We start from the raw sequence: 13,578 nt of genomic DNA, 5'->3' as shown, positions 1-13,578 counted from the left end.
ACCATTCCCAGCATGCATTGCTCCATCAGTCCCAACTGGGGTGGGGAGATGGGACACCACCAGAATACCCAGTGTGTCAGGGTCACATTTGCTTCTCCCCATTCCAGCGGCAGGGGGATCCCAAGTCCCCGTTCCTCCTTGTGCATCATTTAGAGTTATACAGTCTGATCACTTCCCCCTGTGGAGGGGCTGAGGGCAGGGTGTGAGACAGGGGCTGCATAGGAGAGATTGTGCCCCCCTCCCCTCCTTGCTGCTGATGCTGCAGAAGGCGAGAACCCGGCGTGACTCCAGTTTGGTGGGGCTGGACTCATCGTTGACTCCTGTGTGGCCCCGCTGGCTTGCCCAGGTTCCCCACAGGTGTGCAGCACTATGCCCCTGCTATGCCCGTCCTGACCCTGTCTGTGGGGGCTGGCGCTGTGCTGGGGCTCCTGAGCCCTGTGCCTGTCACCCCCACCCACTGCCTTTGCCTTGCAGCCTGTCCTGAGCCTCTGTTCAAGGAGCTGAGGAAGTCACGGATCACCAAGGCCATCAAAACACTCAAAGAGCTCAACATGGCCTTCCTGCCCTACGAGAGCCAGGTGAGGGGTGGCTGGGCTTTGGAGGAGCCGGGCCGCGGGGTGGACGGTGACGTACGACACCCCACTCTTAGTGTTCAATGTGGCTTGGGGGGAACCTTTCCCTTCTAGGGCCCTAGATTTGATGCCAGCACAGGGCAGCAGGGACTAGCCTGCTGCTCACACCCTGTGAGACGTGGAATTGCTGGCTTAGATGTATAGGGGAGGAGCACGTAAGAAGTAGAAGGAAGAAGGAGTGATTTTGAACCTACTCAGAGATCCTGGCGGGAGAGTGTGGGGGGTCTAGACCCCCTTGGAGATCCTGAGGAGTTGGCAGAACAATAGCATTCCCTGTGTGAGGACTATGGGCCCTAGCCCTTCTCTAACACTGGCTGTGGGCAGATCTCAGAGTGCTCTACAAAAGCCAGTGTCCTTATCCCCTCTGTACAGATGGGGAAACCAAGGTACTGCCTGGGGAAGTGTGTGCCCAGCACAATCTCTCTGTTTATAAACAGGGCAGTTTGGTCACAGAACTAAGCTTCGCACACAGAGCCTCTTCCACACCTGGACACTCCTGTCTGTGTGCGCTCCTACACTCATCCCCATGGTATCGGAACCTCACTAATGAATTCAGCCTCCCAGTGGAGGCAGGGTGGCCTGTGTTACAGATGGAAAACTCAGGCATGCAGGGAGTCTGTCAGAGCAGGACTAGAACCCAGATCTCCTAAGCCTTAGCCACAGCTCATGCCATCCCCATCCCATTCCCAGTAGAGGGGAGCTGCAAATCCACCCTGCCCTGGATTCTCATACAAGATACCCAGTGGTTCCTGTCTCCCTAGGAGAAGCAAAGTGATATAAAATCCAAGGCCTGCCCAGATCTCCCCATCCTGTTGCTTCTGCTCTTGCTTCCAGCCTTTGCCAAGCTGCACCTGTGACCAATTGGGAATGTTTGTAATATCTTTTATGAAGCTGATGCATGCCTCAGTTTCCCCTATATGTTGCATGGCTTCTCAGGCAGGGGGCTGGTGTGGAAGGACTCTCAAGGAAGGGAATTAAACCCAGATCAGCCTGGGGGCCAGAAAGATCATGCCGACTCCAAAGGCTCCTGGCTGGATGCTCCCAGCAGGGAATCGGAGGAGGGGCCCCCAGCTCGAGAAGCACAGAGTTGGGAAGGTTTGAGCTGGAGGATAGAGCTAGGGAACCTGGGAGCTCTCGCCTGAGAACTGACCAAAGTCAGACCGAGACCTGGTCTACACAAGGCAATTGGGTCAGTGTAACTGCGTCGCTCAGGGATATGAGAAAGGCGGCATTACAAGTGATGCAGCTGCAGTGGTTTACATGTAGACGCAGTGAGGAACTGGTGCCGGTTTGCGGGAACCAGTTCTAAAAGGGCTTCTAAATTTAATAACTGGTAAGTTGAAGTGACCCAGGAGCGTAGCTGGGGGAGAACAGGGGGAACGGCCATCCCCCATCATCACATTATCCAAAAGTGGCACCTTAGGCGCCGATCCCATGAGTGCTCCAGCTCCCCACCCCCAGCTCACCTCCGCTCCCCCCCACTTCTTCCCCCCGCTTCTCGTGAATCAGCTGTTCACGCGGAAAGCCTGAGAGGGCTGAGAAGCAAGCAACGCCTTGGTGCTCAGGCCCAGAGAGATGGAGATGGAGCGTAGGTGAGTTGGGGCAGGGGAGTCGCCCGCGCCGCAGCAGGTAACCGGGGGGGGGTGGGGTGGCGTGCAGGGGAACCACTCCCTGCCACAGCTCACCTCTGCACCACCTTCGCCTCCCTGTGAGCTTGGCCTGACCCAGTGGTCCAGTCGAGTGGCATGGCTGTAGCGCAGCCAGCCACCTCCGGGCAGCGCAGTAAGGGGGCAGGGAGCGGAGGGAGGTTAGATAGAGGGCAGGTGAGTTTGGGGGGGTGGTCGGGGGTGGATGTGGATCGGGGCAGTCAGAGGGTGGGGAACAGGGGTTTGAATGAGGGCAAGAGTCCTGGGGGAGCAGTCGGGATAGAGAAGTGGAGTGGGTGGGACAGGGATCCCGGTGGAAGGTGTCAAGGAATGCGGGGGATGGATGGGGCAGGAGTTCCAGTGGGTGAGGGCAGGCCACGACCCCCTTGTGAGATGAGGAGGGAACCAGTTGTTAAGATTTTGGCATCTCATCAGTGTGTAGACAGGCCCTGAGTGAGAGACCCGGAGCCTGAAAACAGGTTTCGCTGCAGCTCGGCCGGGCTCTGGGCTGACCAGAACGGCCTCTTGCTTTAACCTTCAGTGGGCTGGGCTGCTGGGGCTGGGGTCCAGGTGCCTAAGAAACCCGACTGTTCTGACGACACTGGGGGAGTGGCCCTGTCACACGACACTGGGGGAGTGGCCCTGTCACACGTCTGTATCAGGGTCTGTCTCAGCTGTTCTCGCTGGGCAGGGCTCTCGGGGTGAAGCCCAGCGGTTCAGTCTCAGGAGGTGGGGAGGCCGTGTGGCCTGTCCTGCAGGAAGAGAAATACCTGTTGGGGTTTGGCATAGCAAAGGGCTTCCTCCCAGACACTTCCCCAGCTGGGGTCCTGGCACCGACCCTGTGGATCCATGAGCGTCTTTCCCATCCACCGAGGCAGTGTGGACTAGTGGGTAGAGCGCTGTACAGGGCCAGGAGGCGAGGATTCTTGGGCAAGTCACCTCGCCTATTTGTGCCCCCTTTGGGATCACTGGCTGCTGTGACACAGACGCGCTGGAAGTCTGTAACACCCTGGGCCCAGATGCTCCAACACTGCTTTGGGGGATGCAAACCCCACTGATACCAGCAATAGGCACACAGCTGCCCCAGCAGCAAGGGGACCTGGGAGTCAGGGCAGCGGGAGCTGCTGCCACTTGGAGCTCTGATGGTGCAGGGGGGCAAGCACCTCCCAGGGAATCCAGGACAGTGAGGGGATGGGGCTCTCTCCTAGGAGATCCTGAAGCTATTGGGGGCTGAAGACACATCCCTGAGACGGGGAAGTGTGGGGCCCAATCTGCCCTGTGTCTCTGGGGGCGAGGGGGGATATTAACCCTGCTCTCCCCACCATTCCCCTGTCCTTTCCCTGAGGGATAGCAGGAGTCATCCTGTCCCCTTCTCTCCCTGGTTCAGGGACCAACGAGGACTGAGAGGACAAGCAGGAGGAGGAGGAGGAATGTGTGGATGTGGCTACAGAGGAGGCTGCTGTCAACATCATCCAAAAGTAGCTGCAGTGCAGAGAAAAGGTACAAACCTTCCCTAACTGGGCTGGAACCGAGACTGTCTTCCCCTTCCCAGCACCCAACTCCCTGCAGAGGGTCTTGCCCTGATGAAGCACCACCCCTAATGGGGACCTTTCGCTTCCATGCTCTGGGACCCCCCAAGATGGGGGTGTTTGTCTCCTCCCCCCACAGGCACCGTCCTAGAGCCTGACTCTGCTTGTGTAGGAATCGTGGGTTATTTGGACAATGGGCAGGTCCCCACTATCCTCCAGGGAGGCCTGAGCCCTGCAGCTGATGTGGATGGGGCAGGGAGGTCCCGGGCTAACAGGCTCTCTCTCCCCTAATCCCTCTCCTGGTAGGTGCAGGAAGAGGCCCAGCAGCTCATGTTCCTTCACGCCATCCACCCCACATGTCTCGCTGCACAGAGAATAGGCAGGACACACTGGAGCCGCACTGGTGCCCTAATATGAAATGAACTGGTTGAGTCTGCTCCAGTTCTCTCGTCTGTAATCAGGAGGCTAAAATGAATGAGGGATGGTTTTATGATTACAACATGGCCAGGGCCGGCTCCAGCTTTTCTGTTGTCCCAATCTGCAAAAAAAGAAAAAGAAAAAAGAGCAGCAGCACTTCAGGAGTAACTTATTGCTAATATGGGGAAGTCTCTGGGAGAAGAGGCCGTTCTGGTCAGCTGTCTGTCATGGGAGCGCAGGGCTGGTCTCCTGTCGCCACCTGCTGTGCCAAGAGGGCAGTGCATGAGATCAGGCAGGGAGTGAGGGCGGGCCAGCCCCCCGATGTGGGTCTGAGATGCTGCGTCCAGCCCCTTCCTCCAGCTCACCAGGGCCTGGGGAACCTTCCTGACCCTGAGAGCACAGTCCCTCTTCCCCCATCCTGCCCCATACTGGCTCGGTGGGGAGGGCCCTGCTCTGTGGCCCTTCCTGTAACCCTGCTCAGGTACTTGCACTGCTCAGGCACTCAGCCATTATGGGAGGATGACTCCCCGAGCCCCACCCTGGAAAGGGGACCCCAGGCTGCTCCCCCAGGGACTGTCAATCATTCAGTGAGGAGCCATCCCAGTCCCTCCCCGCAACGGGGCCTGGCATTGCCACCAGGTCCGAGGTTCCTGCTGCTGGGCCCCTGCTGACCTGTCCTCCACCCCCCCCCAAGACACCACTGAGGACAAACTGGACAAGAAGTTGTGGCCCTTTGTGTTGGACCAGTTCCCAGGCTGCTGTCAGGTAAGGCTGAGCCTGGCTGGGCTGTGGGGAGCAGAGCCCTGACATCCCCCGACCCCCAGGGTGTAGGAGCCTCTGTGCCTGGGAGTGCATGGCCAGGATTCTGCCCTCTATGGGGGAGGGGATGCCCAAGAGCCTGCAACCCTGGACCCCTCTCACCATGTCTCCCGCCCCCCAGCAGTCCCTCAACACAGCAGAACCCAGGATGGAGGAAAGGGACTGGCCGCACTTTAGACAGCACCCCCAGCCCAGGGCAGGTGCCACGCTCCCCTACTCCCTCTTGCCTGCTTTGGGTCACCTGTCCCACTGCCTTGGGCAGGGCCTGCCCACCAGCCTCCTCCAGGCGTGGTGGGAAGTTTATCGGTTCGGGGCACCCTGACCGGCTCCTTGCCCCTGTCCGGTGCCGCCCAGCCTGGGACAAGTCTCGCCCCTACAGCCCCTCTCCACTGCGTGTCTCCAGCTTCTCGGAGACCTGGTGGCCACCGTGCGGAGCTGTGGGATGTGCTGCCGCCTGCAGTGCACCCCTGTTCCAGGGGCTCGATTGGCTGACCAGCCCGCGGAGCAGGACCCAGGTGCTTCAGATCCGGGTGGAGGTAAGCGGGAGGGAGGCACTGGCATGGGGCAGGCTGGTCCTGTCCTGTGCAGCACTCAGCCACGCCCGAGGCCCTACGGGGAGGTGAGGATGGGTGTGAGGATGCTTGGGCTTTGTGCCAGCCCTGCCATGGACTCCCCACTGGCACATCCAAAGTAGCTTGAGGGATGTCTCTTAGCTTGGGGGCTGGGCCGCAGAGAGGGGTGGTGGTGAAGTTTCAGACCACCAGGGCCCATTGGATTGTGCCATATGAGCCAGGCCAGGACCCCTCCGCTGGAGGAGTGGATGACGGGTCTCTCCTTTGCTCCAGGGCCCCGACAAAGCCCGCTCTCAGCTGCTGATTGTGGACCGGAGCTTCGACCTGGTGTCCCCACTGCTGCACGAGCTCACCTACCAGGCCATGGCCTACGACCTGCTCAGCATTGAGAGCGACACCTACAAGTAGGGGCTGGCTGCCAGCAGGGGGCGCACCGCACTCCTCCTCAGGCGGGCTGGGATGGATGTGACCCAGGCACCTGCGCTGCTCTCCAGCCCCCACACTTGGGGTAGGGGTGCCTCAGCCTGACCCCGTCTCCCCTCCCATGCAGGTACGAGACGACAGGGACCAGCGACTTGTGGGAGAAAGAGGCGCTGCTGGACGAAGACAACGAACTCTAGGTGCAGCTACGGCACATGCACATCGCTGACATCTCCAAGTGAACACGCTCAGCTCTGCTCCTGACACGCCCCTGTATGCCCTGCCCATACCCTAGATATGCTCCCACGTGTGGCTGGGCTGCTGTGGCTGGCCCCAGGCAAGGCCTCTGCCCTCTAGGGGGCACTTTGCGCTGGAAGGGGCCAGGATCTCACCACCATCTCCCTCCAGCCAACATTGAGGACCTGTCCCAGATGCTGAAGAAGATGCCCCAGTACCAGAACGAGCTGAACAAGGTAACGGGTCTAGAGCTGTTAGTGGGTAGGGAGCAGGGAATTCAGTGGGGTTGATGGACGGGCAGGGTGCTCTGTGGGGCTGGTGAGGGACACTAGGGACACTCTGGGGCACTCCGCTTTACTGCCTGATGAGAGCTGCTGACCTGTCCCGTCGGGCAGAGCCATTTTCCCCCCAAGTGCTGTGTGGCACCATGGGCAGCAGCCTGCCCGTCAGTGCCCAGAGCTGCCCCTTTAGCCCAGCAATGGCAGCCCTTGGGTAACGCCCGCATCGTAGAATCATAGAATATCATGGTTGGAAGGGACCTCAGGAGGTCATCTAGTCCAACCCCCTGCTCAAAGCAGGACCAACTCTAACTAAATCATCTCCGCCGTGGCTTTGTCAAGCATGACCTTAAAAAACCTCTAAGGAAGGAGATTCCACCACCTCTCTAGGTAACCCATTCCAGTACTTCACCACCCTCCTAGTGAAAAAGTTTTTCCTAATATCCAACCTAAACCTCCCCCACTGCAACTTGAGACCGTTACTCCTTGTTCTGTCATCTGCCACCGCTGAGAACAGTCTAGATCCATCCTCTTTGGAACCTCCTTTCAGTTAGTTGAAAGCAGCTATCAAATCCTCCCTCATTCTTCTCTTCTGCAGACTAAACAATCTCAGTTCCCTCAGCCTCTCCTCATAGGTCCTGTGCTCCAGCCCCCTAATCATTTTTGTTGACCTCCGCTGGACTCGTTCTAATTTTTCCACATCCTTCTTGTAGTGTGGGGTCCAAAACTGGACACAGTACTCCAGATGAGGCCTCACCAATGTCGAATAGAGGGGAATGATCATGTCCCTCGATCTGCTGGCTGTACCCCTACTTATAGAGCCTAAAATGTCGTTAGCCTTCTTGGCAACAGGGGCACACTACTGACTCATATCGAGCTTCTCATCCACTGTAACCCCTAGGTCCTTTTCTGCAGAACTGCTTCCTAGCCATTCGGTCTCTAGTCTGTAACAGTGAATGAGATTCTTCCGTCCTAAGTGCAGGACTCTGCACTTATCCTTATTGAACCTCATCAGGTTTCTTTTGGCCCAGTCCTCTAATTTGTCTAGGTCTCTCTGTAGCCTATCCCTACCCTCCAGCGTATCTACTACTCCTCCCAGTTTAGTGTCATCTGCAAACTTGCTGAGAATGCAGTCCACGCTGTCCTCCAGATCATTAATGAAGATTTTGAACAAAACCGGCCCCAGGACCGACCCTTGGGGCACTCTGCTTGAAACCGGCTGCCAAGTAGACATGGAGCCGTTGATCACTACCCGTTGAGCCCGATGATTTAGCCAGCTTTCTATCCACCTTATAGTCCATTCATCCAGCCCATACTTCTTTAACTTGCTGGCAAGAACACTGGGAGACCGTATCAGAAGCTTTGCTAAAGTCAAGGAATAACACATCCACTGCTTTCCCCTCATCTGCAGACCCAGTTATCTCCTCACAGAAGGCAATTAGGTTAGTCAGGCATGACTTGCCCTTGGTGAATCCATGCTGACTGTTGCAGATCACTTTCCTCTCCTCTAAGTGCTTCAGAATTGATTCCTTGAGGACCTGCTCCATGATTTTTCCAGAGACTGAGGTGAGGCTGACCTGTAGTTCCCTGGATCCTCCTTTTTCCCTTTTTTAAAGATGGGCATTACATGAGCCTTTTTCCAGTCATCCGGGACCTCCCCCGATCGCCATGAGTTTTCAAAGATAATGGCCAATGGCTCTGCAATCACATCCGCCAACTCCTTTAGCACCCTTGGATGCAGTGCATCCGGCCCCATGGACTTGTGCTCATCCAGTTTTTCTAAATAGTCCGAACCACTTCTTTCTGCACAGAGGGCTGGTCACCTTCTCCCCATACTGTGCTGCCCAGTGCAGCAGTCTGGGAGCTGACCTTGTTTGTGTAGACAGAGCCTTGCTCCTACAGCTCTCGGGAGAGGGCCTTGGTGGGCTTCCAAACCAGCCCGTTGGAGCCACTCCTAGTGCCACTGAGCCATGTGCCAACGGAAAGCTCCTGGCCACTGGCACAGGTACCCTGACAGCTGCTGGTCTCCAAGCCCCAGCCTCGTGGTGACTAACAGAGAAACCGTGGGCTGCTTTGGAAGCTGCTTCCTCCTCCTGATCCTCTCCTCCAGCTCCCCTGCTCCATCCCAGAGGGCGGGTGCTGGAGGGCACTGACTTGGCCATGCAGATGTGGGTTGGGGCCTGGGCTGAGCCAGGTTTGGCGCAGGGATGGCCTGGCTGGGTGCACCCTGTTTGTGATCATCTGGGCCTGGGCTAGGCCACATTAGGCTAGCGCCCCTTCAAGCCCCATGCCCCTGACTGGTTCACGGGAGGGATAGGGAGGGCAGGCGGCTGCTTCCCAGCCCAGCTGGAGGCTGCCCTGGCTGGGAGACAGGCAGAGGGAGAAAATGCAGTTTCTCTCAGCAGCACTAGGGGCACCAACCAGGTCAGGCACACTCAGCCTGTGCGCCCCCTGCAGCCCAGACTCTGCATTGCACCTCTCCTATGCCCATACCCATCGCACCCTGCCATGGCTTTCCCAGCACCTGCCAGCCTCAGAGTGCCCCAGGCTTCACAAAATATGATCCCAGCCCCGCAGAGGGTTTGGAAAATGCCCAGCAGCATCCGTGTGACATGAAACCTCAGTAAGAGGCACCCAGAGTGGGAGTGACTCACATGGATTTGGGGGCAGAGCTGGGCATGGAACCAGGAATCCTGCCTCCCAGCCACTGATCTAACCACTGGACCCTACTCCCCTCCCAGAGCTCAGTGCAGAACCCAGATGTCCTACCTCCCAGCCCTCTCTGCTCTCTCCATATTTCTGTCCCCTCATACCCCTACTAATAATTGTACATGCAGCTTGCTGAGGAATGTGCCCTGGAAGAGGTCAGTCCTTTTGAGCCCAGCAGGCCCTGTTTCCCCTGGGTCAGCTCCTCTCTCCCTGCTGGGCAAATGAGCACTGCATGCCTGCTGTGGATGGGGTGAGAGACCGTGGCACCTGTGATCTGCTGCTGGCCTCAGCCCTGGGGACTGGTGGGAATGCAGTGCTGTGATGTTGCACTCTATATGATTTTACAAAAATATATAATGTAACTGGAATATGCTTCATGAAAAAGGTCTCTTGTAAGGTATCATTACAAAGCATATAATCTACTGAGCATGGTCATCCTATTTGTATAAATGTATCCCTCTTGTATCTGAAACTAGAAATATGAAATATCACTCTGAGGGCCTATTGTAATTATGCAATACAAATAATCACATGCTGATCTACAGAAATATTTTTGTACCGTGGCCATCCCCACTGGTTCAAGAGATTAGTCACTGAAAATGGAAGTATGTGAACTTGACATCTGCGTTTAACTCAGTCCCCTCGTTCTTTCTGCTCAGTACACACTCGGTGGTAGGTGTGTCCACATAATAAGGTTATGAAAATGGGTCTATGGGAGGGTTTGACTTCCTGTACCATGGTCTGCTATTGCAGGAAGGAGGTTTGCTGGGAAGAGATGGGGTCTGTCTGTCAAGAAGGAGAAGAACATCTTCGTTCACTGACTCACCAACCTTATGAGAAGAGCTTAAAACTAAGTTCAGAGGGGGCAGGTGAAAAAAGGCACCAGGTGAAAAAAGGTAATCTTAATAGAGGACTAGATCTTTGGGGAGAAGTAGATGTGGAAAATTGCAGTAGAATTATAGGAGAAACGAGGGAAATCCATGGAGGCATCTGCTTAACATCTTAGATATCTATACACAAATGCAAGGAGTAATAATAATGGGGAATAAACAGTAAGAACTGGGAATTTTAGTACATAAGTCATAACTGAGCTTAACTGACATCACAGATACTCGATGGGCTAAATCTCATGACAGGAATATTGGTATAGAGGGCTATAGCTTGGTTAGGAAGGACAGGCAGGAAAAAGAGAGAGGAAGTATTGCCTTGTACACTTGTTCTGAGGTCCAGAAGGAGGTGAGAAGCAGACCAGTTGAAAGTCTCTGAGTAAAGATGGAAGAGGGAAAAAACAGGGGTGATGTCCTGGTAGGGGTCTATTACAGACCACCAAATCAGGAAGAGGTGGGAGATGAGGCATTTCTAGAACAAATATCAGGATCTGTGTTTTGGATATTTCTGTTAATAATGGGGGACTTTACCTACCCAGACATCTGTTGAAAAAGGAATATGGCAAAACACAAAAAATTATCCAGTAAATTCCAGAAATGTCCTGAGGGCAATGCTTTGTTTCAGAAAATGGAGGAAGTAACCAGGGGGGCAGCCATTTTAGACTTGATTCTGACCAACAAGGAGGAGCTGGTTGTGATGGTAAAGGTGATTTGGGTGAAAGTGATCATGAATGATAGATTTCATGATTCTAAGGAAAGGAAAGAGTGAGAATGATAGAAGAAGGACTACAAAAAACAGACTTTAACATACTCAGAGAATTGGTAGGTAGCCACCCATGTGGAAAATATGGAAGGCATAAAGGAGTTCAGGAAAGCTGGCAGTTTCTCAAGGAGACAATATTAAAGGACAACCACCAATGCAAAGGAAAGATAGGAAGAATAATAAGAGGCGGATATGGCTCCATCAGAAGTTTTTTAATGACCTGAAAATCATAGCAAGGGACAAACGTAATTGGAATTCTTTTTCCATATGGTTTACTGCAAAGAGTGTCATCATTTTGAATGCTTTAAAGGCAGCATCACTTCCAAAATCAAGAGTTGGCTCTATATATGGCCATATATATAGGACACCAGACTATATTAAACACAATAAAAATTAATTTAGTTGATTTGTTTGGCAGGACATGGAAATTAAGTATAAATTTCAGTTCATTGTAAAACAACATAAAATCAATATTTGTAATACAGTTCAATAAGGTTTCATCAGGCTTTCTGATCAACCAAATTAAAAAGCAAAGGAAACCAACCAACCACACTCAAGGGTCACTGTGCATTCTCCAAGGCAGTTTCTTCTCTTTCTTTCTTTGGTGGTTTTATTTTATATAAATTCAACCAGGAGCAGATTTTCAGATAAAACCAATACTGGAAAGTGTGGCAAACAGAGAGAGGGACTAAACCAAAATTCAAAATGATGTCGAGAGAATGAGAAATTCTACACTGGAGCAAATGTAGCGAGCTATTGGACTGCTTACATGTACGGGCCCAGATATTGAAATGTATTTAGGTTCCTAACAGCTACTGATTTGAGTCTGAGTTAGGAGCCTAAATACCTTTGAGGATCTTGTCCATGTAATTACAGCACATACCTGGTCGGCAGCAGATTATGTGGTACGCTACAGTCACATCGATGTCATAATAGTGCTTGCACGATCTGCCCTGGCTGTCCTGGACATGACAGACTGAGAGACCAGTTGCCTCTCAGTACGGGAGCTCTTTGGAGAAAGGACTGTCTGGAGGAAGTGTTGAGGAAAGATTCAAACATGAATACATTTGTGACTGAGCAGGAGGTAACCGACAGAGGTAAGGGTCAGCACTGTATTTTCTAGATCCAGTCTGTATTCACACACACATTCAGAAAGCCTAGGCATACAGAGAGATTAGTTGTAATGTTCTCCATTTCTGTGACCAGAACCTCAGCTGCTGTAAATCAGTGTCGCTCTGTTGACTTCCTTCTAGCTGTGTTGATTTACACCAGTTGAGGAGTTGGCCTACAGCCTCTGGCCCTGGAAACTTTCCTGAGAATCTGATTTTCGATTGAATGTTATGGGGGAGGTCTCCCTTCTTTTCTCCCAGGTGTTTTAATTTTATTGTGGGTCCTCATTTTGTGTCTTCTTCATCCATGCTGCCAAGATCTAGTTGTGGAATCCATCGGAAATGGGGGAAATTAGAACAAAAAATGTGGAAGGCCTTCTCCTCTGTCTGTCTAAATGAAGCTCTGCTAATATCTTAAATGCTGGATAAGAAAGCATGGGGTCACATTTCTTAGCAATACTAGTGCTCCTAATCCCACACTATCACTACTTCAACTAAATGGGCAGTGTAGGTTACAGTTAGGATTCAATTTGCATCTGGACGTTATAACTGAAGGATGCAATTTGCTTAAAGGATGGGCAATCACCACCTCAATCAGGACGTAGGTGCCTTAATATGGATTTAGGCGCTTCAGTTTAGGCACCCAGTTTTGAAAATTTGGGCCATAAATTATTATTCTGTATGCTATCAAACCTCATCAATTGATAGTAAAGAGAGAAAGGAAGATTATTTTACATGGGGATCTACTTGAAAGGAGCAAATTTTCTTCATTATGATTTCCCCCCAAACACGTTGGGCAATTCAGCAAACTAACCTGATCATCAGGAGGAAGGAAGAGGATGTACATGAGTCCCAGGTCTACTTCTCACAGTGTTTGGGTGCCTGCAGAATGTTTACTGTATACTGAATTAAAGAGCCAGCACCAATTTCTACTATCAGTGGTAACCAGCCAAATCCTTTTCTTTAATTTCAGGTGTTTATAATGAGGTTGTTTCCCTCTTGGCACATATGGATGACCAAAATAAGGACAAAATTGCCCTCAGGATTGCCTGTATAGCTGAGACCAAGCTGGCTAGCGTTGTAACAGTTCTGCTAGAGAAACTGCAACTGGATGAGGTAGGGCAGTTTCATGAAATTCCATCCGCTTTCCATGTGTCCACACCAAATTCTGTCTGACTTCATGGGGAAGTGCATGGGGGTAATTCAGTCTAGAACGTGGCCTGGCGCACACTCAGCATAATCAATATTCACCCTTCTGTCCTCAGGCATGAACTCATCATGCAAAATGCTGTTCTTACAGATCAGGATGATATAATGCTCTATAAAGAGAGTATTGTCCTTTTACACACAGTGGAGTAGATGGGCTGTATACAGTAAAAGTACACTATAGGACTAGCAATAATCTCTTTTAATAATACTTTGCCCTTCTTTAGCGTCTTCATCCAAAAATCTCAAAGCGCTTACCTAATACTAGTGAATTAAGAATCTCAGCACGCTTGTGAGAATGGTCCCCATTTACAGATGATTTGTGTCACAGGGAATTAAGTTACTTGCTCAACA

At 52.7% G+C, this 13,578-nt stretch overlaps 2 protein-coding genes across 5 annotated transcripts in view; both read left to right on the top strand.

Annotated features, from left to right (window-relative positions):
• LOC115642575 (syntaxin-binding protein 2-like) overlaps positions 1–4,368 on the top strand; it is a 139,969-nt gene extending 135,601 nt beyond the window's left edge. For all 4 annotated transcript variants that reach the window (XM_030546189.1, XM_030546191.1, XM_030546190.1 and 1 more), the window contains 3 exons: positions 475–578; positions 3,666–3,778; positions 4,114–4,368. In XM_030546189.1, the coding sequence (XP_030402049.1) occupies positions 475–578; positions 3,666–3,778; positions 4,114–4,186 (290 nt within the window). In that variant the 3' untranslated portion in view covers positions 4,187–4,368. The remainder of the gene's footprint in view (positions 1–474; positions 579–3,665; positions 3,779–4,113) is intronic.
• A 36-nt stretch (positions 4,369–4,404) lies between these two features.
• On the top strand, positions 4,405–13,192 carry LOC115642593. Its single transcript, XM_030546237.1, has 7 exons — positions 4,405–4,444; positions 4,972–5,579; positions 5,889–6,019; positions 6,166–6,508; positions 10,013–10,155; positions 11,786–12,006; positions 12,992–13,192. Exons 1-4 carry the CDS (start codon positions 4,405–4,407, stop codon positions 6,233–6,235), a joined length of 849 nt encoding a protein of 282 aa, XP_030402097.1. The 3' UTR covers positions 6,236–6,508; positions 10,013–10,155; positions 11,786–12,006; positions 12,992–13,192.
• Positions 13,193–13,578: the final 386 nt, after the last annotated feature.

The sequence above is a fragment of the Gopherus evgoodei genome, unplaced genomic scaffold (genome assembly GCF_007399415.2).
Source record: "Gopherus evgoodei ecotype Sinaloan lineage unplaced genomic scaffold, rGopEvg1_v1.p scaffold_42_arrow_ctg1, whole genome shotgun sequence".
NCBI classification, from domain to species: domain Eukaryota; kingdom Metazoa; phylum Chordata; order Testudines; family Testudinidae; genus Gopherus; species Gopherus evgoodei.
Note: the sequence above shows the minus strand (reverse complement) of the source record. Positions and strands in the feature narration are given on the sequence as shown.